The sequence below is a fragment of the Peromyscus leucopus genome, chromosome 8b, assembly GCF_004664715.2.
Source record: "Peromyscus leucopus breed LL Stock chromosome 8b, UCI_PerLeu_2.1, whole genome shotgun sequence".
NCBI lineage: Eukaryota > Metazoa > Chordata > Mammalia > Rodentia > Cricetidae > Peromyscus > Peromyscus leucopus.
The window spans coordinates 99,794,718-99,818,495 of NC_051086.1; the positions used below are offsets into that span (position 1 = coordinate 99,794,718).

Here is a 23,778-nt window from a genome sequence, read left to right on the forward strand (position 1 = left end):
CAGTATTTCCACAAAACTCAACGACATTCCTCTTCCTTGGCCTTCTTCCGGCAGTTGAAAGTTAGTGTTTTCCGCCATCTTGCTTAACTACCTTCCCCTCCCTCTAGGCTTTCACAAAAACCAAAATTCCCTTTTCTCTAGCAGCACAATCACCCATGTCTGTATCAACGGCAGTAGCATAAAGGATATTTCATGTTGAGCCTGGAACCTTCCCATCCTGCCTCTCCCAGCCAGGTGCTAGGATTATAGATGTGCACCACCCTGTCAACAGTGTCAACTTGACGTCCCCTCCCCCCAGCTGAGGACTGAACCCAGGGCCTTGTGCTTACTAGGTAAGCGCTCTACCACTGAGCTAAATCCCCAACTTGACATCTTTCTAGCAGAGAAGAGTAAGTACCAATCTGCTTCCAGCATTTTGTATTGTTAAGATTGTTAAGTAACAGGAAGAGTGTTGTTCAGAGTCATGTAGGATGCTACGACACCCGAGGTCTCAGGTTCAATCCCCAAGCACCATATGGTGGAGAGAACCTGAAGGTGGTCCTCGCACCTTCACCCACACATGTGTTCATGCATAAATGTACACATGCTCATATATGCACATGAAATAAATACATGCAAACGGGGCACTCAGGAGGCAGAGGCAGGCAGATCCCTGTGAGTTCTAGGCCAGCCTTGTACACAAAATGAGTTCCAGGACAGCCAGAGATATACAGAGAAACTGTGTAAAAAAAACAGATAAAGCTGGGCAGTGGTGGCACATGCCTTTAATCCAGGTGGATCTCTGTGAGTTGGAGGCCAGTCTGGTTAGGGAGCGAGTTTCAGAACAGCAAGGGCTGTTATACAGAGAAACCCTGTCTCGAAAAACCAAAAAGAAAATACCCAAAAATTGAATTTTCTCTCTCTCTTTCTTTCTTCTTCTTTTTCTTCTTCTTCTTCTTCTTCTTCTTCTTCTTCTTCTTCTTCTTCTTCTTCTTCTTCTTCTCTTCTCCTCTTTCTCTCCCTCCCTTCCTCCTTCCCTCCCTCCCCCCCCTTTTTTTTTGGTGTTGTAAGACAGAGTCTATGTAGCTCAGGCTAGTCTTGAACTCACTATGTGAACCAGGCTGGCCTTGAACTCAGAGCTCCTCCTGCCTCTGTGTCTCCTGTACTGTAAAGGCCTGGCTCTTAAGCAAGCTATCAAACATATTTTCCTTTCCTTTTATTCTATATGTATAGGTGTTTTGTCTCTCTATCTGTGTACCACATGTGTGCAGTACCAGCAGAGGCCAAAGTAGAGTGTTAGGTCCCTGGAATAGGAATTACAGATCTTTGTTAAATGCTCTGTGGGGCTAGGAGATCCTCTGCAAAATCAGCGAGTGCTTTTTTTTTTTTCCAGTTTAATCTTTTTTTTTTCATTTTTATTTATTTATTTTTCTATTATCAGCTTGATACAGTACAAATTCTTATCCTAATAGTGAAATGTTTCACTGAGGCTTGCCCAGTAATTGAGTAAAACCAAAACTTATTCTAAGCCACAGTCATCCTAGGGTCCCCCCTGCTATGTAGCCTTCCTGGTTCTGTGGGTTGCAGTCTGATTGTCCTTTGCTTTATATCTAGTATCCACTTATGAGTGAGTACATGCCATGTTTGTCCTTCTGGGATTGGGTTACCTCACTCAGGATGATATTTTCTAGTTCCAGCGAGTGCTTTTAACTGATGAGCCCTCGCTAGCCCCAAGCACAAAGTTGTTGTTTTTATTTATTTTTTTTTTAAGCACAAAGTTTTTAATACCCCAACTCAAGATCTCTGAATCCAGGGTAGCCTGGTCTACATAGCAAGTTCTGAATCAGTATTGGGAGCAGAGGCAGGCAGATCTCTGTGAGTTTAAGGCCAGACTGATCTACAAAAAGAGTTCCAGGACAGCTAGGGCTGTTACATAGAGAAGCCTTGTCTTGAAACACACACCAAGAGGAGGAAGGAGGAAGAGAATCTTTTTTTTTTTTTTGGTTTGTCGAGACAGGGTTTCTCTGTGTAGTTTTGTGCCTTTCTTGGAACTCACTTTGTAGCCCAGGCTGGCCTCGAATTCACAGAGATCTGCCTGCCACTGCCTCCCGAGTGCTGGGATTAAAGGCGTGTGCCACCTTTAATAGACTCTTAAGGAACACAGAGACTGTGCCAATAGCAGCAGCAGGAGAGGAAGCTATCCAGGACAGGGTTGGGGCCAGAATCTGAGCCCCTCCTACCAGGTTCATTTCACTGCTGCTCAGCCGCTCATTGGAATCATTTGATGGTTTAATAACAACCTGAGTCATTTCCCCATCATAGCTGGATTTCCTCTGCCTTCTCTTTCCTTAGATTTATAGGTTTGAGATGGGTTTTTACAGAACCCTCAATAGTTGTTGACAGTTTTTGTTGTTTTCAAAACCACTCCAATTTGCATCTTAATCGAAACCACTGAGGGTACCTCCTGCACATGTCACTTGTAATTCAACCTCTCATCAAACCGCCACAGGCATCACTTCTTTTTTTTTTTTTTTTTTTTTTTCTTTTTTTTTTTTTTCTAGACAGGGTTTCTCTGTGTAGCTTTGTGCCTTTCCTGGAACTCACTTGGTAGACCAGGCTGGCCTCGAACTCACAGAGATCCGCCTGCCTCTGCCTCCCGAGTGCTGGGATTAAAGGCGTGCGCCACCACCGCCCGGCTCAGGCATCACTTCTAAAGCCAAATTCAGTGTCCATCTGTCTGTCCTTTGCTTAGCTGGGTCTTCACCAAAGACAGAGATCAATGCTTTTAAGATACTGCCCCCGCTTCCAAATGATTTCCTCTTAAGTCGTCAGCAAAATTCTGGCTATGAAAGCTGCAGGGCAGAAGGCATGCACTGATGATAGACGTATTTGTAGTATCCCAGTACTTGGGAGGTAGATGCAGGAGAGTCAGGCGTTAAAGGTCATTAAAAATAAACAAACAAACAAACAAATAAATAAAAACTTTTCTTCCCATCTTGTTGTACTTTGTATGGACAGATTCTTCGACCTCCATTACAAAAATAAGGTTTCTCGCCGGGTGGTGGTGGCGCACGCCTTTAATCCCAGCACTCGGGAGGCAGAGGCAGGCGGATCTCTGTGAGTTCGAGGCCAGCCTAGTCTCCAAAGCGAGTTCCAGGAAAGGTGCAAAGCTACACAGAGAAACCCTGTCTCGAAAAACAAAAAAACAAAAAAAAAGGTTTCTCTTTTATTTTATTTATTTATTTATTTATTTATTGGTTTTTTGAGACAAGGTTTCTCCATGTAGTTTTGGTGCCTGCCCTGGATCTCACTCTGTAGACCAGGCTGGCCTCGAACTCACAGAGATCTGCCTGCCTCTGCCTCCTGAACGCTGGGGTTAAAGGCATGGGCCTCCACCACCCGGCGGGGTTTCTCTTTTGAGACAGAGTCTCATGTAATACAGGCTCACACTGTAGCTGCTAAGAACCTTGGACTCGCCGGGCGTTGGTGGCGCACGCCTTTAATCCCAGCACTTGGGAGGCAGAGCCAGGCGGATCTCTGTGAGTTCGAGGCCAGTCTGGGCTACCAAGTGAGCTCCAGGAAAAAGGCGCAAAGCTACACAGAGAAACCCTGTCTCGAAAAACCAAAAAAAAAAAAAAGAACCTTGGACTCTTGAGCCTCCTGTTTCCACCGCCTTCCCAAGCACTGGGACATATATTTGATGTGTATGAGTGTTTGTGCCTGCAAGTATGTCTGCAATGCATGCATGCCTAGTGCCCAAGGAGATCATTAGAGGGTTGATACCCTGAAACTGGAGTTACAGATTGTTGTAAGCCACCATGTGAGAGCTGGGAGCTACACTGAGGTTCTCTGCAAGAGCGGTAAATGAAAATAGAGACTGGAAAGACAGCTTAGCGGTTAAGAACATTTATTCTTGCAGAAGACCTGGGTTCTCCCTACACACACATGATAGCTCACAATCTGTAACTACAATTCCAGGCGATCCATCCAATGTCTCTTCTGAAGGTATTGGTGTACATACCTGCACTCAGTCACACATTCATACACACAAAAATAAGTAAAAAAAATGTAACCAGGTATGGTGGTGCAGATCTTTAATTCCAGCACTCAGGAAGCAGAGGCAGGCAGACCTCTGTGAGTTCAAGGCCATCCTGGTTTACAGAGTAAGTTCAAGGCCAGCTAGGGCTATATAGTGAGAACCTGTCTGAACAATAAATAAATTTAAGGAACAAAACAAAAAAAATCAAATATAGAAAAGTGGGAGCCGGGTAGGGGTGGCTCATGCCTTTAATCCTAGCACTTGGGAGGCAGAGGCAGGCAGAACTCAGTGAGTTCAAGGTCAGCCTGGTCTACAAAGCTAGTTCCAGACAGCCAGGACTGTTACACCGAGAAACCCTGTCTTGAAAAACAAAATGAAACAAAAAGAAAGAGAAAGAGAGAGAGAGAGAGAGAGAGAGAGAGAGAGAGAGAGAGAGAAGTGGGTAGATCTTATGTGACTGTGTGACATTTTTTTGCCTGGGAGACACAACACACATCTATTCACTCCAGACAGAGAACCCCAACAGACCAAAGTATAGAAGCCACCAAAGTCCAACTTGGTAAACCAATAAGACTTTTTTTTTCTCTTTCTGAGACAGGGTTTCTCTGTGTAACAGTCCTAGCTGTCCTGGAAATCGATTTGTAGACCAGGCTGGTCTCAGACTCACAGAGATCCACCACCTGCCTCTGCCTCCCAAGCACTGGGACTAAAGGTGTGCACAACCACCACCTACCAATGAGTTTTTGAAGAATTACTCACAGGAGCATAAATGACTCAGACAGTTGCATCACCAAAGCCCACTCCAGCATGAGTGACAGCTCACAAACCTGGTGCAGGGCACACTGCACAGCCTGCAGGCAGATGATCAGTTTAGAGAAGACTTGCCAGGAGTCTCAGTTGATCTCAACCTCTTCCAGATGCTCAGCTGGTTTCTGCTTGTTGCAGGCAGCTGCTCTGCACTCAGAGGCTTGTCTGAAAGCGGCTTCTTTCCGGCTTGTCTCTGCCTACACTGACAGGGAGAGGCCTAGTGAATCTGGTCAGTTTCAGGGACTTCCTGTGGTTGTTTTACCTTCCTGTTTAAAGAGCTTCCCTGCTGGATGGGATGTTTCTGTCTCAGAGGAAACTGTTATACAACTGACCCAGGAAACTCGTCAGGAAATCCATCCCTTCATAGTCACAAGTTTTACAACATACAAAGTTGGTGACTAAATATACCTTCAAAAATGAATTATAAAGAAAAAAATACATGAAGATTCTTGGACTTTGAAGTTTTGTAAAAGCCCAACTGTATACTAAATCCTAAAATAACTTCATAGTCACATGTCACTGCTTACAGGGAAATAACACTCCACATTCCAAACAACAGATTAAATTCCAACCTGTTTTGCTGTGTTCTAATTATGTCTCTCACCCTAAGGAGCACTGAAGACCAGTCTCACCACAACACATGCGATTCCTACTGTATAGGGTGCTAATGTTTAGAACCCCACCTCTACAGTTACAAAGCTAAAGCATGCAGTGGCTAAAACACCCTGTGGATACATCCTTGGCTTCTCAGTTTCAAGGAACCAGCAAGATGCACACAATGTAGGAATTGGTATAAAACCTAAGAAAGCAGGGGTGGTGGCATATGCCTTTAATCACTAGATTACTTGGAAGGCAGCAGAATGTGCTAGGTAGGTCTCTATGAGTTCAAGGCCATCCGGTCTACATAGTGAGACCTTGTTTCTAAGACCAACAAAATGACATCCTAAAAAAAATTTGTGTTGTTATTGGTTTTTGAGAGAGGGTTTCTCTGTGTAGACCTAGCGGTAGAGAAACTACCAGGCTGGCCTCAAACTCAGATTTGCCTACCTCTGCCTCCCTAGTGCTGGGATTAAAGCTGTGTCATCACCACCCCGCTATTACTATCATTTATTTTAGGTGTGATTTTCCCCCTCTAGGCAGGATTTCTCTGTAACAGCACTGGCTGTCCTGGAACTCAATTTGTAGACCAGGCTGGCCTTGAACTCAGAGATCATCCTGCCTCTGCCTTGAGTGCTGGGATAAAGGGTATGGGCCAGCACCACTCAGTTTATTTTAGGTTCTTTGAGACAATGCTGTCCTGGAACTCACTATATAGACCAAACCAGCCTGGAACACACAGAGATCCACGTGCCTTTGCCTCCCTAGTGATAAGACTAAAAACACGTGTGACTACACATGCACCTGGCCCACATAATTAAAAAGAAAAACTTTGTGTGTGTGCGCGCCTGAGTGCATGTATGTGCACCATATGCATGCGGGAGCCTATGGAGGTCAGAAGAGGCACTGAATCCTCTAGAACTGTAGTTACAGAAGATTGTGACCCACCATATGGGTGTAGGGAGAACCCAGCCAGGTCTTCTGCAGACTAAGTGTTCTTAACTGCTGAGCTGTCTCTCCAGTCCCTATTTTCACTAATCTTTTTTTTAAGTTTCACACACACACATAATATATATATGTACTTATGTGTATGGATTTTCATAGGCATGTTTACCTGTGTACCACATGCACGCCAGGCCCATGAGGCCCTCAGAGCACCATTTGTGGGAGTCAATTTTCCTTCCCCTATGTGAGCTCCAGGAATCAAGCTCAGATCATCAGGTTCAGTGACAAGTGCCTTTATATACTGAGTCTTCTCCCCTCCTACTTTGTCTTAGTATGTACAAGTGTCAAATGCCTTCTATTATTCTGCCTTTTTTTTTGTTTTGTTTTTCGAGACAGGGTTTCTCTGTGTAGCTTTGCGCCTTTGCTGAAACTCACTTGGTAGCCCAGGCTGGCCTCGAACTCACAGAGATCCGCCTGGCTCTGCCTCCCGAGTGCTGGGATTAAAGTCGTGCGCCGCCGCCACCACCGCCTGGTTCTGCCTATTCTTTTATGAAGCCCTCTCCCTGAAGGAAGGGCCTGGATTTTCTTGGCTAAACTAGAAGCCAGCAAGCCCCAGAGATCCTATCTCTGAAGGAGAACCCCTGCCCCAACATCGAGGGCTCACCCGTCCTGGACACCAGATTAGGCATAAACTACACCAAACACCTATTTTCACAGAGATCCTTTATTAAGCAGGAAAGAAAATAACTGCTTTCTGACTCAGGAAGAAAACAGTGAACGACCTTGCAGATGTAATTTAAGAGAAGGGGAGGTCTGTGTTAGAGTGAACTATGATGGTGTGGGGATAGGGACTGGGACGAGGAAGAAGGGGAAAGGATAAAGGAAAGGAGGCAGAGGCATTTGTCCCAGGGGACAAAGGACTGCCTCTGGATAGAGAACACAGATGTAGCACATAGGAAAACAGTTTATAAAGGTGCAAGGGGAAACTCCATATTAGCATGAGGTTTAATTTTAATTGGGCATGTTAATTAGGTGAACTAAAGGGCATTTTTGATAGCTGGACTTTGGTAGTCAGCCTCAGGAGGAGGTGGCCAAATAAGAGAATAGATCATGGGGGCTAGCTTTAGTAATACGACTTAATGGTTTTAGCAAGGCAGAGGGAATGGGGAGAAGGGCAAGCCTGCCAAAGCCACATCCTTTCAGTCTCCACTACCTCCAATGCTGGGGTTACAGGACACACCCAGATTGTTATGTGGATACTGGGATCCAAACTCATTTTCATGGTTGCCCAGCAAGTGCTCCTATCGTGAGCAGGAAAGCTTTATCTAAGTCATTTCAATAAAGAACACGACAGTGACGGTACCTTCAACCTTCAAGCTAAAAAAAGCACAATACTGCGTGTGGAGCACACCTTGAGGCCCCTTCACTCAGGAAGTAGAGGCAGGGGGAGCTCTGACTTCCCAGGTACACGGTGGCACAAGCACACTTATGCACACACACAAAAATGTAGACTTTCAAGACAGGGTTTCTGTCTAACAGCCCTGGCTGTCCTGGAAGTCTTTCTAGACCGGGGTGGCCTCAAACTCAAGAAATCCACCTGCCTCTGCCTCCCTAGTGCTGGGATTAACGGCGTGCGACACCACTGTCCAGCAAATGTATACTTGTTAAAAAACTAGCCGGGCGTTGGTGGCGCACGCCTTTAATCCCAGCACTCGGGAGGCAGAGCCAGGCGGATCTCTGTGAGTTCAAGGCCAGCCTGGGCTACCAAGTGAGCTCCAGGAAAGGAAAGGCTCAAAGCTACACAGAGAAACCCTGTCTCGAAAAACCAAAAAAAAAAAAAAAAAAAAACTAAAAATGGGTCAGGTGTGGTGGAACATAACTTTAATCTCAGCATTTAGGAGACAGATTAAGCCAGCCTGATCTACTGATCTACATTGTGACTTGTAGAACACACACACCCTCCTTAAAAAGTTTAATTTTTCTCTATACCTCAGATATAACATTTACCCCCTAAATACCTCGTTTTATTTATTTGACACATATAGATGTTTGGCCTATAGAGGCCAGAGGAGCATATCAGATCTGCCTAACTAGAATTAGTTGTGAATCAACAGATGGAGACTGGGAACCAAAACAGGGTCCTCTACTGTGCTCTTAACTGCTAAGCCCTTTCTTGTCGCTTTTTAAAAATCAAGAGACGGTCTTACTGTATCACGCTTGTCGGTCTGAAACAGCCATGTAGACCAGTTTGCTTCTGCATTATCTGCCTGCCCCCTGCTTCAAGTGCTAGGGGCTAAAGGTGTGTGCCACCACATCTGACCTTCCCGTGTAAGGCCTGGTTTTGTTTTTGTCTTTCCTTTTTCTTTTCTTTTTTTGAGACAGGGTCTCTCTATCTAGCTGTGGCTATTATAGGACTTGTTATGTAGACCTCCCTCCTTAGTGCTTAGATTAAGGGTGTGTGAGACAACACACTTGGCATTAAACATCTTTCCTATTTATGATTCCTCAGAATAAAAAGAACAGCTCATTTTAAACAAGAAGTTTATTTAAACAACAAGACGCTTGACTTGAAGGGAAAACTATCTAGGATCATTTTGTTCAAGAGTAATTTACCCCTACTTAAAGACAGATTGCCCTACATGTAACAGCTACGTACAAAAAAGTTATAAAATTGTCCTTGGTTTTACAATGATAAATGAAAAACATTAAAATTCTCCAATCAAACAAGGTATGCAAGGATTTTGTTGTTGGATTCTTTTGTTAAAACGTTGAGAGCAAAATAACTTACTGGAATATAAAGATAAGAGCTGAATGAGCATGCCACTAATGGAGAAAGGGGGATATTTTCACAGAACCAGTACTTTCCCCAGACCATCTCCATCTGATGTCAATCAAAACAGAACATTGGCCATTTAGTTTAAAAAAGAAAAAAAAAGCGCAAATGCTTGTGCACATACACCAGTTACTTTATGTACAATAAAGAAATGGGGACAGGGAAATGAAAGAATAGAGAAAACTATACTGTAGTAGTCAGGATGTGGTGGAACCAAATTGCGGCTTTCTAATTGCGAATGTATTCTTGGTCTATAACAAAATTCTGGAGTAAAGTAGCAGGTTCCCTTTTTAGTAGACACCTCCTGTCTGCTGCTGGAACACATCAATCGTATCTTCATCCTCCATTTCCAACTAGCACAGAAAAGAAAACAAATTTTAAGACCAGTGAAGAACTTAAAATTCTAGTTTTCATGTTAAATTTACAGAAAAGTACAGGTCCCATTTCCACCTCAGGCTTCACTATTAACAGATGTCAGTTTCATAAAAACTGGGCATGGTGACACACAGCTGTCTAAAACCCCCGAATTATGGAGCTCAAGAAAGAGAAATGCATGTGATACCAGCCATAGGCTGGTCTTAAGCACTCACCAATCCTACCTCAGTCTGCCGAGTGTTGGGACTGAAACAGTTTTGATGAACCTAATCATCACCACATGGCTTCACATACCACATACCTGTAATCTTAGCACCCAGAGATTGAAACAATGATCTATATTCTGACACCAGCCTAGACTACAATACATGTGATACTCAAGTCTTCAAAAAAACCAAGACTTATCCTAAGTTAAACATCAATAAATATAAACTTTTTAAACGAGGCTCAATACTCTTAGGAAATAATTTGTTAAACATCCCCAAAAGAAAGCATTAGACCAAAATCAAAACTTAAATATTATGTAGTAGCCAGGCATAGTGATGCACTTCTGTAATTGAGACTAGCCTGGTCAACAGAAAGAGTTCCTCGCCAGTATTTCTGTTTAACAGCTGGTTGTCCTGGAAATCACGCTGTAGACCAGGCTGGCCTCACAGAGCTCCTCTGCCTGGGATTAAAGGTGAGCACCACCACTGCCAGGCTAAAAGAAATTTTCTTAATTCTAGGAACACACAAATGTAAATAAAGGAAGCTGGAAGGTGGTGGCATAAGACTCTAATCCCAGCACTTCAGGAGGCAAAGGCAGATGGATCTCTCTGAGTTCAAGGCTGGTCTACAGAGGGAATTCCAGGCAGAGCTACATAGTGAGACCCTGTCTAAAACCTGGAACTCAGAAATCCACCTGCCTCTGCTGGGTTTAAAAGAATGAGCCACCACTGGCCAACAAGTTTTCTTAAATCTTAAAATGATACAGTGGGGTTTGGCGAGATGGCTCGGTGATAAAGAGCATTGGCTGCTCTTCCAGAGGTCCTGAGTTCAATTCCCAGCAACCACATGGTAACTCACAACCATGTGCAATGAGATCTGGTGCCTTTTCTAGCCTGTAGGCATACACAAAGGCAGAACACTATATACATAATACATTTTTACAATGTACCAGGGTAACAATTTTAATTGAATACATTAAAATATCATTTTATGGTAAAAATTTAAATGCCTCAAAACATACATACCACATTTACAAAGGAAATGTTAGCACCTCCTTGTGGTTACAAAACATAACTGACGACTGCCACTAGTGAGAATTTCTTCAGCCCATTTTCCCTCAGAACTCAGACAAGGTAAGTCTTTAAGTCTATTAGTAAAATCACACCTTGATGTTGATGTTTCTGACGATTTAACCCTCTCCACTATTTTTATGTATACACTTCTCAGAGGCAATTGAAACAGGGCTTCTGCATAACTCTGGGTATCCTGAAATTTCCTCTGCACACCAAGTTAGCATCAGAGTTTTGTCTACCTTTGCTTCCCAAGCGGTGGGATAGGGATACGCCACCACACCCAGCTCAGTATGTATGTTTTGTGTATCATATTCACATACTAGAGTTATACAGATGGTTGTGAGCCTGTGGGTCCTGGAAAGGAATTCCAGGTCTCCCATGCAAGAGCAACAAGTGCTCTTAACCACTGAACCATAGCTCCAGACTACATACCTCCATTTTCTGAGGGGAAGGGGGGATGGGGGTAGGATAAAACTGTCTCAATGTCTAACTCTGGCTGTCCCAGAAATCACTATGTAGACCAGGTTGGCCTCCAACTCTGAGATCCATCTGCTTTATCTACCTCTTGAGTGCTGGGATCAAATTAAGGCATATACCACCATACTCTGCTCCCCTCCAATTTGTATTGGAGAATTAAAGCTGAAAATCAAATCAGGTAGTGGCTCACACTTTGTGATTCCAGGCAGCATTCTCAATGTTCTTCAAGGCCAATTTATTAGGAAACAGCACAGGCTATGTCTCAAAAAACGCCAAGCTTGGTTATATGCTCCTATAAATTGCAGGAGGCAGAGGCATGATCACTATAAAATCCAAAAACCAACAAATTAAAGGTGCAATGCCCAAAGGATCCAATTTAAATTTCTACTCACAAGAATTAGGCGATTTAGGCCAGGGAGAGGTGGTGCATGCCTTTAGTCCTGGCATTAGAGAGTCAGAGGCAGGAAGACCTGAGTTCAAGGCTAGCCCCATCTACAGTACAGACCAAGTTCTAGACCAGTCAGAACTACACAGAAAAGTCCTGACTCAAAAACAAAAATGAGGGCTGGAGAGATGGCTCAGAGGTTATGAGCATTGGCTGTTCTTCCAGAGGTCATGAGTTCAATTCCCAGCAACCACATGGTGGCTCACAACCATCTGTAATGAGATCTGGCACCCTCTTCTGGCCTGAAGGGATATACGCAAGCAGAACACTGTATACATAATAAATAAATCTTTAAAAAAAAAAAAAAGAACAAACAAAAAATCAGTGATTAAGGGGGCTGGAGAGATAGCTCGGTTAAGAGCACTGACTGCTCTCCCAGAGGATCCAAGTTCAATTTCCACACCCACATGGCAGCTCACAACTGTCTGTAACTCCAGTTCCAGAGGATCTGACACCCTTACACAGATATACATGCAGGCAAAACACCAATGCACATAAAATTTAAAAAAAAAATTCAGTGATTTAAAGTAAAGTCTTAAATTTAAGGAATTTTAGAGGAAAAGGACACAATACTTCAGATAGAGAAAATCATGTATTGCACAGATACATAGCACCTTCAGTGCTATGTCAGAAAATTAAAGGAGAGAATAGCATTACCTTTACCAATCAAGCTTGTAGAGTCATCTACATGTACATAGTCAAGCTCAGCAAACAAGAACAGTTGGCAGAATGAGCCGAGAATAGATGAAAACCAAAGATACCCCCAAAAGAATAGTGAAAAAATTCACTTTAGGCCAAGCAGTAGTGGCATATGCCTTTAATCCCAGCACTTGGGAGGCAGAGACAGGTGATCTCTGGGAGTTTGTGTCCAGCCTGGTCTACAGAGCAAGATCCAGGACAGGCACCAAAACTACACAGAGAAACCCTGTCTTGGAAAAAAAAAAAAAACAATAAACAAACAAATCACTTTAGCCAGGCATGGTGGCCCAAGCACTCAGGAGGCAGAGGCAGACAGAGACAGACAAACCTCGAACTTCAAGGCCAGCCTGGGCTAGAGTAAATTCCAGGACAGCCAGGGCTACACAGAGGAAATCCTGTCTCAAAACAAATGCACAAACAAAAAGAAACACAAGAGGTGGTGGCACACACCTTTAAGGGAGCAAGTGAGCAAACACACAAAAAGACAGCTGTAACTGGCAGAGACTGGAGGATCAGTGAAACTCCAATGCCAACCAACCTCCAGGTTCAAGGAAGACTCAGTCTCAAAGGAATAAAACTTAGAGTAATAGGGCAAGGAACATGATGTCCTCACTGGCCACTAACACACTCATGCATAAATATAGCAACCATACCCATAAAACATAATTTTCTTAATAGTACAGAGATTTTTACCTGTGCAGGTGTATCTGTTTCATTGATTGGTTGACCATCAAACCGGAATCTGATCTGCCTCATTGACAAACCCTAACAAGAGATTGAAAGCAAACAGCATATAATCATAAAAAAAAAAACTCCTATTTTAGTTTTTTTTTGGAGACAGGGTCTCACTATATAGCTCTGGCTGTCCTGGAACACACTATGTGGACCAAGCTGGATAAAAACTCAGTTTTTCAATAAAATTTCAATAAAAAAACCAATTCCAATAAAACTACAAACATATGTAACCATAAAATTTTGAGGTAATTTATATGATCAACAAAATGCTAACATTTTCTATGTAAGTAAATATTTGGTATTTCTCATACTTAGAGACCGTGTTTCAAAATCAAGATGGTACACACATGCCTGTAGTAATACCAGCACTTGAAAGGATTAGGAAGTATATGAGACCAGCATGGGTTACATGAGATCCATCTCAAACACAAAATACAAGAAAAAGAGGAGATTAAGGCATTTAATTTTTTAAACTAAATTTTCAAAATATGGGTATTCACATTTTATAGTACCTATCAATACTAGTCACAATCCAAGTGGTCAGTGTGTTAAGCGGCTTCTGGCCATCATCACACAGATTAGATGTCCAGATTAGTATCTGCTGATGAATCTGACAATATGGAGGATCCTAATGTTTAGACTTCAACAGTGTTACTCCATGGGGATTCCACAGAGATTTCTAGAGGTAAAAGTCTGGCCATGAAAGCCTGGCAAGCCAAGTGACACTCACTTGGTAGCCCAGGCTGGCCTCGAACTCACAGAGATCCGCCTGGCTCTGCCTCCCGAGTGCTGGGATTAAAGGCGTGCGCCACCACCGCCCGGCCCCTAACATTACTTTGCGTTCCTTGTTTTTTTGCCTGCATGGCTGTGCAATAGTGTCAATCCCCTGCTACTGGAGTTACAGTTGTGAGTGCCATATAGTGCTGAGAACTGAACCCAGGCCTCTGGAAGAGCAGCCAGTGCTCTTAACTGCTGAGCCATCTCTCCAGCCACGTCATCCCTAACTCTTAGGAACACATGTAACTCCCTCTTAATTGAAATATCTTGTGAGACACCCACCGGGGTGGCTAACTCAAACCCACACTACCCTCTGCAACTGGAGCTTGTGGACAAGTATATAGGATCAAGAACTCACATTGTGGTGAAGAGTGATAAATTGTTGGTACACTTCTAGAATTGATGACTTTGTCAGTATGGTGTTAGAGAAGATGTCAGGATTACAAAATTAGATCAGATTTTACTAAAATAAACAATGCTGGTTCCTGGAGAAGGGACTGAAGTGTGAAAAGATTTCCTTGACTTATACTAGATTCTGGCCTTTTTTTAAACCTTTATTGTTTAGAGTCTATAAAATGACGTTTCCATTAAACAGAAATACTTTGAAGAATACACCCATTTTTTTAAGGCAATCATGGATAACTAATGTTTTTTGATTTAAAAAAAAAAAAAAAAAAAACGATCTGGGCGTTGGTGGCACACGCCTTTAATCCCAGCACTTAGGAGGCAGAGCCAGGCGGATCTCTGTGAGTTCGAGGCCAGCCTGGGCCACCAAGTGAGCTCCAGGAAAGGCACAAAGCTACACAGAGAAACCCTGTCTCGAAAAACCAAAAAAAAAAAAAAACCGGAAAAAAAAAAAACCATGGGGAAGAAAGAATCTTGTCACTTTAAATTCAAGTTATTCTAAACTTGAAGAAAATGGGAATTTTGGTTTGAGTTAGCCACCATGGTGGGTGTCTCACATGGTATTTCAACTAAGAGGGAGCTGGTTATGTGTTCCTTAAGAGTCAGGAATGGGACTGAAGAGATGTCTCAGAGGTTAAGAGCACTGACTGCTCTTCCAAAGGTCCTGAGTTCAATTCCCAGCAACCACATGGTGGCTCACAACCATCTGTAATGAGATCTGGTGCCCTCTTCTGGCCTGCAGGCATACATGCTGTATACATAATAAATAAATAAATCTTAAAAAAAAAAAAAAAAAAAGTTAGGAATGTCACCGGGCAGTGGTGGTGCACACCTTTAATTGGGAGACAGAGCCAGGTGGATCTCTGTGAGTTTGAGGCCAGTCTGGTCTACAGAGCGAGATCCAGGACATGCACCAAAACTACAGAGAAACCCTGTCTGGAAACACCAAAGACAAACAAAAAAGACTAACAGAATTTAGTTTTTCTTTTTTTTTTTAATGTACACTGGTGTGTTTCCCTACATGTTATGTTTGTATGAGGGTGTCAGGTATCCTGGAAATGGAGTTACAGACAGTTCTGAGCTGCCATGTAGGTGCTGGAAATTGAAGCTGGGTCCTCTGGAAGAGCAGCCAATGCTCTTAACTGCTGAGCCATCTCTCCACTCCAGCCTGTTTTGTTTTTTTTTTTTTAAACACACAAGTAATTAAGATTCTTGTAGAAGTTGGGCATGTCGTAGCACGCCTTTAATCCCAGTAATCAGGAGGCGGAGGGAGGTGGATCTCAAGTGAGTTCAAGACCAGCCTGGTTTACAAAGCGAGTTCCAGGTCAGGTCTGGTATACAGAGAAAGCCTGTCTTGAAAAATAAAATTACTTAGAATATTAAGATTTTCCCCAGAAACCTGAGGGTGGTGAATGTTCAATAGAAGATACCAAATAATTCCTGCCCCCAACCACCTCTTACTGGGGACTGAAATCTGGGCCTCCCCCAGGGTAGGAAAATGCTCTACTACTGCACTATGTATATTTCCAATTCTAATAATTCCTTAAAAAAATTTTTTTTAAACTGGGGCTAGAGAGATGGCCAGCAGTTAGGAGCACCAGCTGTTTGTTCTTCCAGAGGATCCAAGTTCAATTCCCAGCACCACATGGCCGCTCAGACCTGTCTACTGTGGGTCTCAAGGGCTGAACACAATCGGGCTTACAGAGGCACCTCAAAAGGCCCCTTCCCAAATCTTTTTGTTGACTTACCCGTCACCAAAAATTAATACTATGTATTAATTAGCTGGGCAGTGTTGGCGCGCGCCTTTAATCCCAGCACTTGGGAGGCCAAGACAGATGGGTTTTTTTGAGTTTCAGGCAGACAAATATAAGTCTAAGAATGCTAACAAAGGAAATTAACAAAATAAACAAGCCTGGAAGCAGTTCTCTATTATCATGTTATAAAGGAGACGTGAAACAGGAATTATGAAGGCATGTGCCTAAAATCCTGCCAATGGGGCGACTGAAACTAGAGCACAGTCTTCAAAGCCAATCTAGGCACAAAATAAGTTGGCTGTCTTGAAAACAAAATTTCCAAAATTTTCACATCTTAGACAATCAATCAGTGTAGAACAAGAAAAAATAATCCTATTTCTGTCATTATTATAGCAGATGAACTGGTGTGGGAAACAGAGCTGTCATCTGGAAAGTAGGCTTTGCTTTACTGACTTAGCACTCCAAAGGGAAGCTCGCTTGTAGTAAAACTTGTACTGACTTTCCAACATTTGTCCAAATCAAGAGAATGAGCCTGAGGACTTTAATCCCAGCACTTGTGAGGCAGACAAGTGGATTTCTGTGAGTTCGAGGCCAGCCTGGTCTATAGCGCTAGTTCCAGGACAGCCAGGACTACACAGAGCAACCCTGTCTCCAAATAAACAAAAAGACAATGAGCCTGGCTTGCTATCCCAGAAATGAGGAGGAAAGGGCAGAGGACTGCTTAAGTTCGAGCCCAGTCTAGTTTACACAGCATGTTCTAGTTAGCCAGTGCTCCACAGGAAGATTGTTTCAAAACAAACCAAAAAATAAAAACCCAACACCTAAATCACAAGGAGAACTTTCTATTTCCTCTAGACATGTATATATTTTTCTATTTAATATACAAATATCCCTGTAATACAAGTGTTTGGGGCTGGAGAGATGGCACAGCAGTTAAGAGCATCGGCTGTTCTTCCAAAAGACCAAGGTTCTACTCCCAGCACCCATTATGTGGCCTCAATACTGCTTGTAATTCCAGTTCCAGGGGATCCAACTCCCTCATGCAGACATATATGCAGGTGAAACACCAATGCATGTAAAGTAAAAACAAAATTATAAATACATACATATAGTGTTCATGCTTTACTCAAAAGGGTTAAAACTTCCTAACCTCTGGTGCTGGGTGGGTAACAATGGAATAGTGTATGTTTAGCATGCATGAATCTGGTTTAAATTCCCAATGAATGTGCACACACAAATGTTGTAATTCCTATATTTCAGAAAACTGCAATACCCCAAACTCAAAGATTGTTTTGAAACTAACTATCACTATCTGTCTCTCTCTCTCAGACAGAGTTTCTCTTTGGTGTAGCCCTAGCTGTCCTGGAACTAGCTCTGTAAAGCAGGCTGAGATCCGCCTGCCTCTGCCTCCTGAGTGCTGGTATTGAAGGCATGTACCACCATCAAGCCCTGCAGATTTCTCGGGTGTTTTGACAGAGGGCAATGCCTAAATGATGAAAGAAAAAAAAATTTACAAAATCCACTTTTTCCTTTGGAACTTGCAAATGAGTCTTATGGATCTAATGAGTTGTTACTGGTTTAGCACTAGAATCATAATACTAAACCTACCTACCTGCAAAGTGTACAATACAATAACATTCATCTTACCAAATATTCAAGGCAATATGCTAGTCTGTTTTCTACACATAATTTGGTTGTGTAAATGAATGATTACGTGGAAGTGCACATATTAATTCCTCACCTGTCGTTCACAATAGGCTTTCATTAGTTTACTAAGTGGTGTATGCCTCTTAATCTTAAACTGCACCACAGAACCATCCTGCCCCGCCACCTTCAAATTAATATGATCGTTGTTCTCAGTCTTGACTCCTTCCTGTTGAAAGAAAAATAAGAGTGTAATTTGGAAAATGTGAAACACAAACACCTTTAAAGCAGCAGCAGTCCCAAACGCTCCAGAATCAACAGGTTTCCTTCATTCTCTATCAATCAGCATACAGCTGTTCCCAGCCGCTGGTCTGAAAGATGAGACACCCTGCAAGTGTTACAAGGCTGTTACACTAACACAGACACTAGCAACAGCAACAATACACTTACACCGTCTCCTTCGGTTTACTGTATGATGTTTTTGAGGCTGAATTTCCTAAGACGGCATATTTCCTGTCGTCGCCAAAATTTGTGCTGCCCATAAGCCCGGCTGTCCTTTCTCTTTTCAAAGCGTTTTAAGTGCAACTACTGAAGTGTGTGTGTGTGTGTGTGTGAGAGAGAGAGAGACAGAGAGAGAACCATTTCATTGCATTCCAAAACTACTGCTACCTTCTTGTTAAAGTTAGCAAACTCCGCTCAATGACCATATCAAATGAACATATCTTAAAAAAGAAAAAAAAGGACGTCCCCAACTGAGGGATGTCCCGATTCTCTCTTTAGCGTTGCCAGATTAACGTTTGCTTGGTTTCTAGTTCAGACCTCATTTCCCCCTCCCTTTGCTGTCATGGATCGCATACAGTCTTCGTGCACGTCTTCCCGCAAACCGGGACCCAAACGGAACTTCGGCCCAATCAAATGTAAATGTCCAAGGCTTCTTCCAGCCGGAGTCCCCCGCCTTGGAGTGGAGTCGAGGCGGGAGGGTGCCCTAGTGACGGCCGCGCGTCCCCTCGTCCGCAGCCGAGTCTCCCGGTGCCTCGGAAGGCGCGTTTTCCACTCGAGCCCATCGCGTCTCCGCTCGCACCTCAGCCCACAACTACAAGCAGCAGCCACATGGTCCCCGCCGGGGTCGGGGTTGCTGGGGGCCCGGCCAGGCGGCGCTGCCCCTCCCCCGCGGGGCCCCCGGGCCTCGAGTGGGACCGACTCCGGAATCCCCCGTCCGCCGCTGCCCGTGCACGGCCCATTGATTCGCGCGCGGCCCCCGCCCCAGAGGGGAACCCCGGCCCGCAGCACTCCCGCCGCCGCCGCCGCCCCGGGCTCCGCGCGCCCAACGCTCTCCTCACGCACGCCGGCCGCCGCCGGAGAGCCAGCGCGGGGCCGCTGGGCCCGCGGGCTCCCGCGATGCGCCGCCCGCCCGCCGTCCGCCGCCTCGCGCCGCGCGCGCTCCGAGGCCCTGGGGGCGGGGAGGGCGGCGGGCCTCCTCGGGCGCGGGCGGAGGAAGCGAGCCAGAGAGGAAAATGGCGCGGAGCGCCGGGCCCGAGCCGCGGCTGGCCCTGTGGGGGCCCGGGGCAGGAGTGGGAAGCCCGCGGCGGGCTTCGGCCGGGACCCCGGGCCGCGCCACCCACCGGCCCGCACGGCGAGGCGGCGGCGGCGGCGCCGAGCTCACCTTGGGTTTCTCGTCGGCCATGGCGAGCGCCGGGGTCTCCTCAGCTGCCGCTTCACAAAAGAGGCACCGGGTCCGCACTGGAGGCGCACACAAGCAGCACCAGCAGCGGCAGAAGAAGGAGGCGGCAGCGGTGGACGAGGCAGAGGGCGCGCGCACGTCGTGCGCTCCCTCCCCCCACCCTGCGTGCGCGAGCACGAGCGCCCGGGCCTTCCCATTGGTCGGCGCCTCGCGGGAGCGCGCAACGCTTACATAACCTCCCCGGCCGCCCCCCCACGGCCCGCGCCGCCGCCGCCTGGGCCGGGCGCCCGCCAGAGCGGCGGGAAGCGGCGCGGACGCGCGCGCCGGCCCCGCCGCGGGCGCGCGCCTGGCTCTGGGCGGGGCTGTATTGTCCTCCTTCGGTGGTGGAACGCAATCAAAATGGCTTCCAGCTGGTCCTCGGCGGCGAGGGCAGGAAGGCCCGCGGCCCTAGACGTGAGCCCGGGCCTGGGAAGGCAGGCCGGCTCCACGTGGAAGGGGGAGCCTCGACCGGAAAAGCAGCAGCAGCAGCAGCAGCAGGCGCCGAGGAAGACTCTTGCTCAGCAGGACCAGTGCAGCCTTCCGCACATCGGACTTCCCAGTCCCCCATCCTTCTTCACCCTCAACCAGCTTCCCAGCAGGCAGCCTCAAGCACTCGCATCTCTTCCAACTTGTTGGGAACCCTCCCCTGGCTGAGGAGGAACGTTCTCGGACCCACTCAAGAAACTCCTGCCAGGGGCGCGTCCCCCAACTTCAAGGGGGCACACTCGCTCTCTGGACCTCAAGCCTACAGGCCAAGCGTTCCCCCCTCTTCTCCAGCACACACTGGAAGTGGGGTCCTCCCGGTGGGGGAGAATCCGGACCTCTGCGCTGTGGGCCCCATCCCGTGACTCGCATTGGCTTTACTATTTCCTGTATCCCTGTATTTCCTTCTACCACTGGGAAAAATAATAATTCTCAACTCTATTACCACCATTATGCTCGTCGGCCAAACGGCTTGAAGAAATGCCCGTGCCAGCTGCCTCCACCCCCTCCACTCCCACTCACTCCTGAATCCACTGCAATCTGTTGCCGTCCCCATAGCTCCACTAAAACTCTACAAGGTCACCTTGCTGAACCCAATGATGTGTTAGGTTTCTCGCTCCTATTGAACTCCCTGTGACTTTGCAGAAAACGGTTTTGTTTTCTGTCACCTTGGGCCTGTCCTTTGTCACACCAAAATCTTTCTCTTCATCAAGCATTCTTTTAATTGTTTCTGGGAGTTTTATCACAGGCTTTTTTTTCAATTACTACTATATTTCCTCTACTGGGATGCATCAACCCCTTCCATTACCACTTTCTTTTTTTTTCTTTTTCTTTCTTGAGGCAGGGCTTCTCTGTAGCCTTGGCAGCCTTGGAACTCACTGTAGCCCAGGCTGGCCTGGAACTCAGAGTGCTGGGATTAAAGGCGTGTGCCACCACTGCCCAAGCGGGTCTCCATCTTGTAATCTGTGTGCTATGATCCAAACTCTGCTCCTTATGTTTGCACAGGAAATTCCAACTACGGAGGCATCTCTCTAGCCCTTCTGTTGTTTTTGAGACAGGGTCTCACTCTGTAGCCCAAGCTGGCCACGGACTTGTATTGATCTTTCTGTTGTAGACTCCTGAATCCTGAATGTGGGTTCACAGCATGAGCTATCACACCCGGCCTGCACTTGGCTTTTTCTTTTTAATGGTTATGGGTATTTTGCTGGGATCAAAGGTATGCACCACCACCACCTACTTTCTAATGACTCACAAATCTGTATTTTGAGTCCAGATCTTCTACCTTTAAAAAACATTTCTTGCCAGTGTACTCTTGAGGCAGAGCAAACACTCTGAATTGAGACCAGCCTGTCAGAGCAGAGTAACGCTGACTCTAAAAACAACAACAATAAATCGTTCTTTTGGGTAGAGCCTAGTGGCACATGTCTTTTTAATCCCAACACTTGGGAGGCAAGACAGGAAGATCTGTGTACATTCCCCAACAGCCAAGACTACATAGTGAGACTGTGTCTTTAAAAAAAAAAAACATGTAGTGAGGGCCAATGTTCACACATGCCATGGAAGGGTGCCCACGTGGAGTTCAGAGGACAACTTCTGGAAGTAGGTTCTCTCCTTCCATCTTGTAGGCTCTGGGGACTGAACTCAGCCCATCAGGCCTTTGAGCAAGCCTCTTTAGTCAAGGAACCATCTCACCAGCCCCAAAGCTGTGACTTTGAAACATCTCTCTGCTCATTTGTCCCTGGTGCACTTCAAACTCAGTAGATCCCAATTAATTAAAATGCTTCCTTTTAGCTCGGCCTAGGTGTGTGCTTATCTTTAATCTCGGAGTTCAGCTCTCTGTGAGTTAGAGGCCAGCCTGGGCTATGTACTATGTTCCAGGTCAGCAAGAGTCACACGGAGAGCAGGGCCGTGGTGGCACCTGCCTTTAATCCCAGCACTATGGAGACCGAGGCAGGCGGATCTCTGTGGTCTGCAGAGTGAGATCCACCATGGCCAGGGCTATACAGAGAAACCCTGTCTTGAAAAAAACAAACAAAAAAGAGTTACAACAAGACCCTATCTCAAAGCCATTAATTAGTTAATGAATTAAAATTTATTTTCTGAAATTTGCTGAGTGGAGCTAGGCATGTGGCACATGGCTTTTTTGCCAGTACCTAGGAGGTAGAGTCAGGAAGGTCAGGAATTCAAGGTCATCCTTGGCCACTGGGCGTGGCTACAGAACCAAAAAGCATGGCTCTCTATTGACTTAGGGCCATATGAGACCCCTCTACAAACAATGAAAATAAGTTAATGCCTTCTTAACCTAAAAAAAAAAAAAAGTCTTTTCCATCTTTTCTCCATTGTAGATATTCCAAGTTTCTCTGCATGAGTGAGTGAACAGAAAGGATCCCTGTATGTAAAATCCTGCAGCGGCACTGGGGAGACAAGTGAGTGCAAAAGAAAGAAAGATGAACTCCCTTGTCTAGTAACCTACAGCTGGGGTGACCCAGAAAAAACGAGAGGGAGGACCACCAACAGACACTCCAGGGTCTGGTCCCTGCTATGTACCAGGCACCAAGGCAGGTAGTTCTCCTTTCTTTTTGGATTTTCAAGACAGGCTTTCTCTGTTTAGCCCTGGCTGGTCTCGAACTCAGAGGTCTGCCTACCTCTGCTTCTCAAGTGCTAGGATCCAAGGTGTGTGCTCCACCACCACCAGGCATCTTTTCCTGAAACATCCCAGTGACTGGAGCAAATACTTGCTACTGAGTCTTGAAAGGGTTAAATACTGTGTGCAATACCACACAGCTTGCAGGGAGTGAACATGGCAGATGCCTGACAGGTACTAGAGACAGAGAAAATAATGTTTTCCCAGTCTGCGAGGCCCTACCGAACCTCAGACTTTTCATTGCCACGACATGCCTTTCCATCTTATAGAAATGCAGAGATAAATATGTTGTCAAACTCACCATCATTAGCATGGGGGGGCTTTCAATTGCACAAAGATCATTTAAGTATTAACATCCGGGAGACAGGAATCTCTTTATAATATACCCACCCCCACCAAAGTTATACTAAGTTACAAAATCACCTTCATGCAAAGAAGGAATTTATATAAAATGCTTATTAAAATGTGTGAGCAGCATGTATTTCAAAGGCACACAAGAACTCTGCAAAATGAATTTAGGGAACTACTGAAATCACATACAGAAGGCTAGAGATATGGCTCCCTAGTTAAGGGCACCCCAGCAATCTCTTCTGGCCTCTGAGGGCATTGTATGCACATGGTGCACAGCATTCATAAAGGCAAAACACATGAAAGAAACAAATATTTAGAGCCGGGTGGTGGTGGCGCACACCTTTAATCCCAGCACTCGGGAGGCAGAGCCAGGTGGATCTCTGTGAGTTCGAGGCCAGCCTGGGCTACCAAGTGAGTTCCAGGAAAGGCGCAAAGCTACACAGAGAAACCCTGTCTCGAAAAACCAAAAAAAAAAAAAAAAAAAAAAAAAGAAACAAATATTTAAAACAACACACACACACACACACATGCAAGGTGAAGGCATAGGCATACAGTGAAGTCTTGTAATGCCAGCTCCTTGGAAGGATGCCAGAGGATCAAATGGTTGAGGCCTACCTGGGCTACATGTGAGGTTAAGGCCAATCTAGGCAGCTCAGGGACAGCTTATCTCAGAAAATTTAAAACAACAAAAAAAAACAAAAAACAAGCTGGGTGGTGGTGGCACACACCTTTAATCCTAGCACTGGGGAGGCAGAGGCAGGTGGAGCTCTGTAAGTTCAAGGCCAGCCT

At 45.4% G+C, this 23,778-nt stretch overlaps 1 protein-coding gene across 1 annotated transcript; it reads right to left on the bottom strand.

Annotated features, from left to right (window-relative positions):
• Positions 1–8,891: 8,891 nt before the first annotated feature.
• On the bottom strand, positions 8,892–19,627 carry Sumo2 (small ubiquitin like modifier 2). Its single transcript, XM_028889678.2, has 4 exons — positions 19,455–19,627; positions 17,889–18,020; positions 13,170–13,241; positions 8,892–9,553 (listed from the first exon to the last, which is right to left on the bottom strand). The coding sequence occupies exons 1-4, from the start codon at positions 19,473–19,475 to the stop codon at positions 9,491–9,493; spliced, it is 288 nt and encodes a 95-aa protein (XP_028745511.1). The 5' UTR covers positions 19,476–19,627; the 3' UTR covers positions 8,892–9,490.
• Between the last annotated feature and the right edge of the window lie 4,151 nt (positions 19,628–23,778).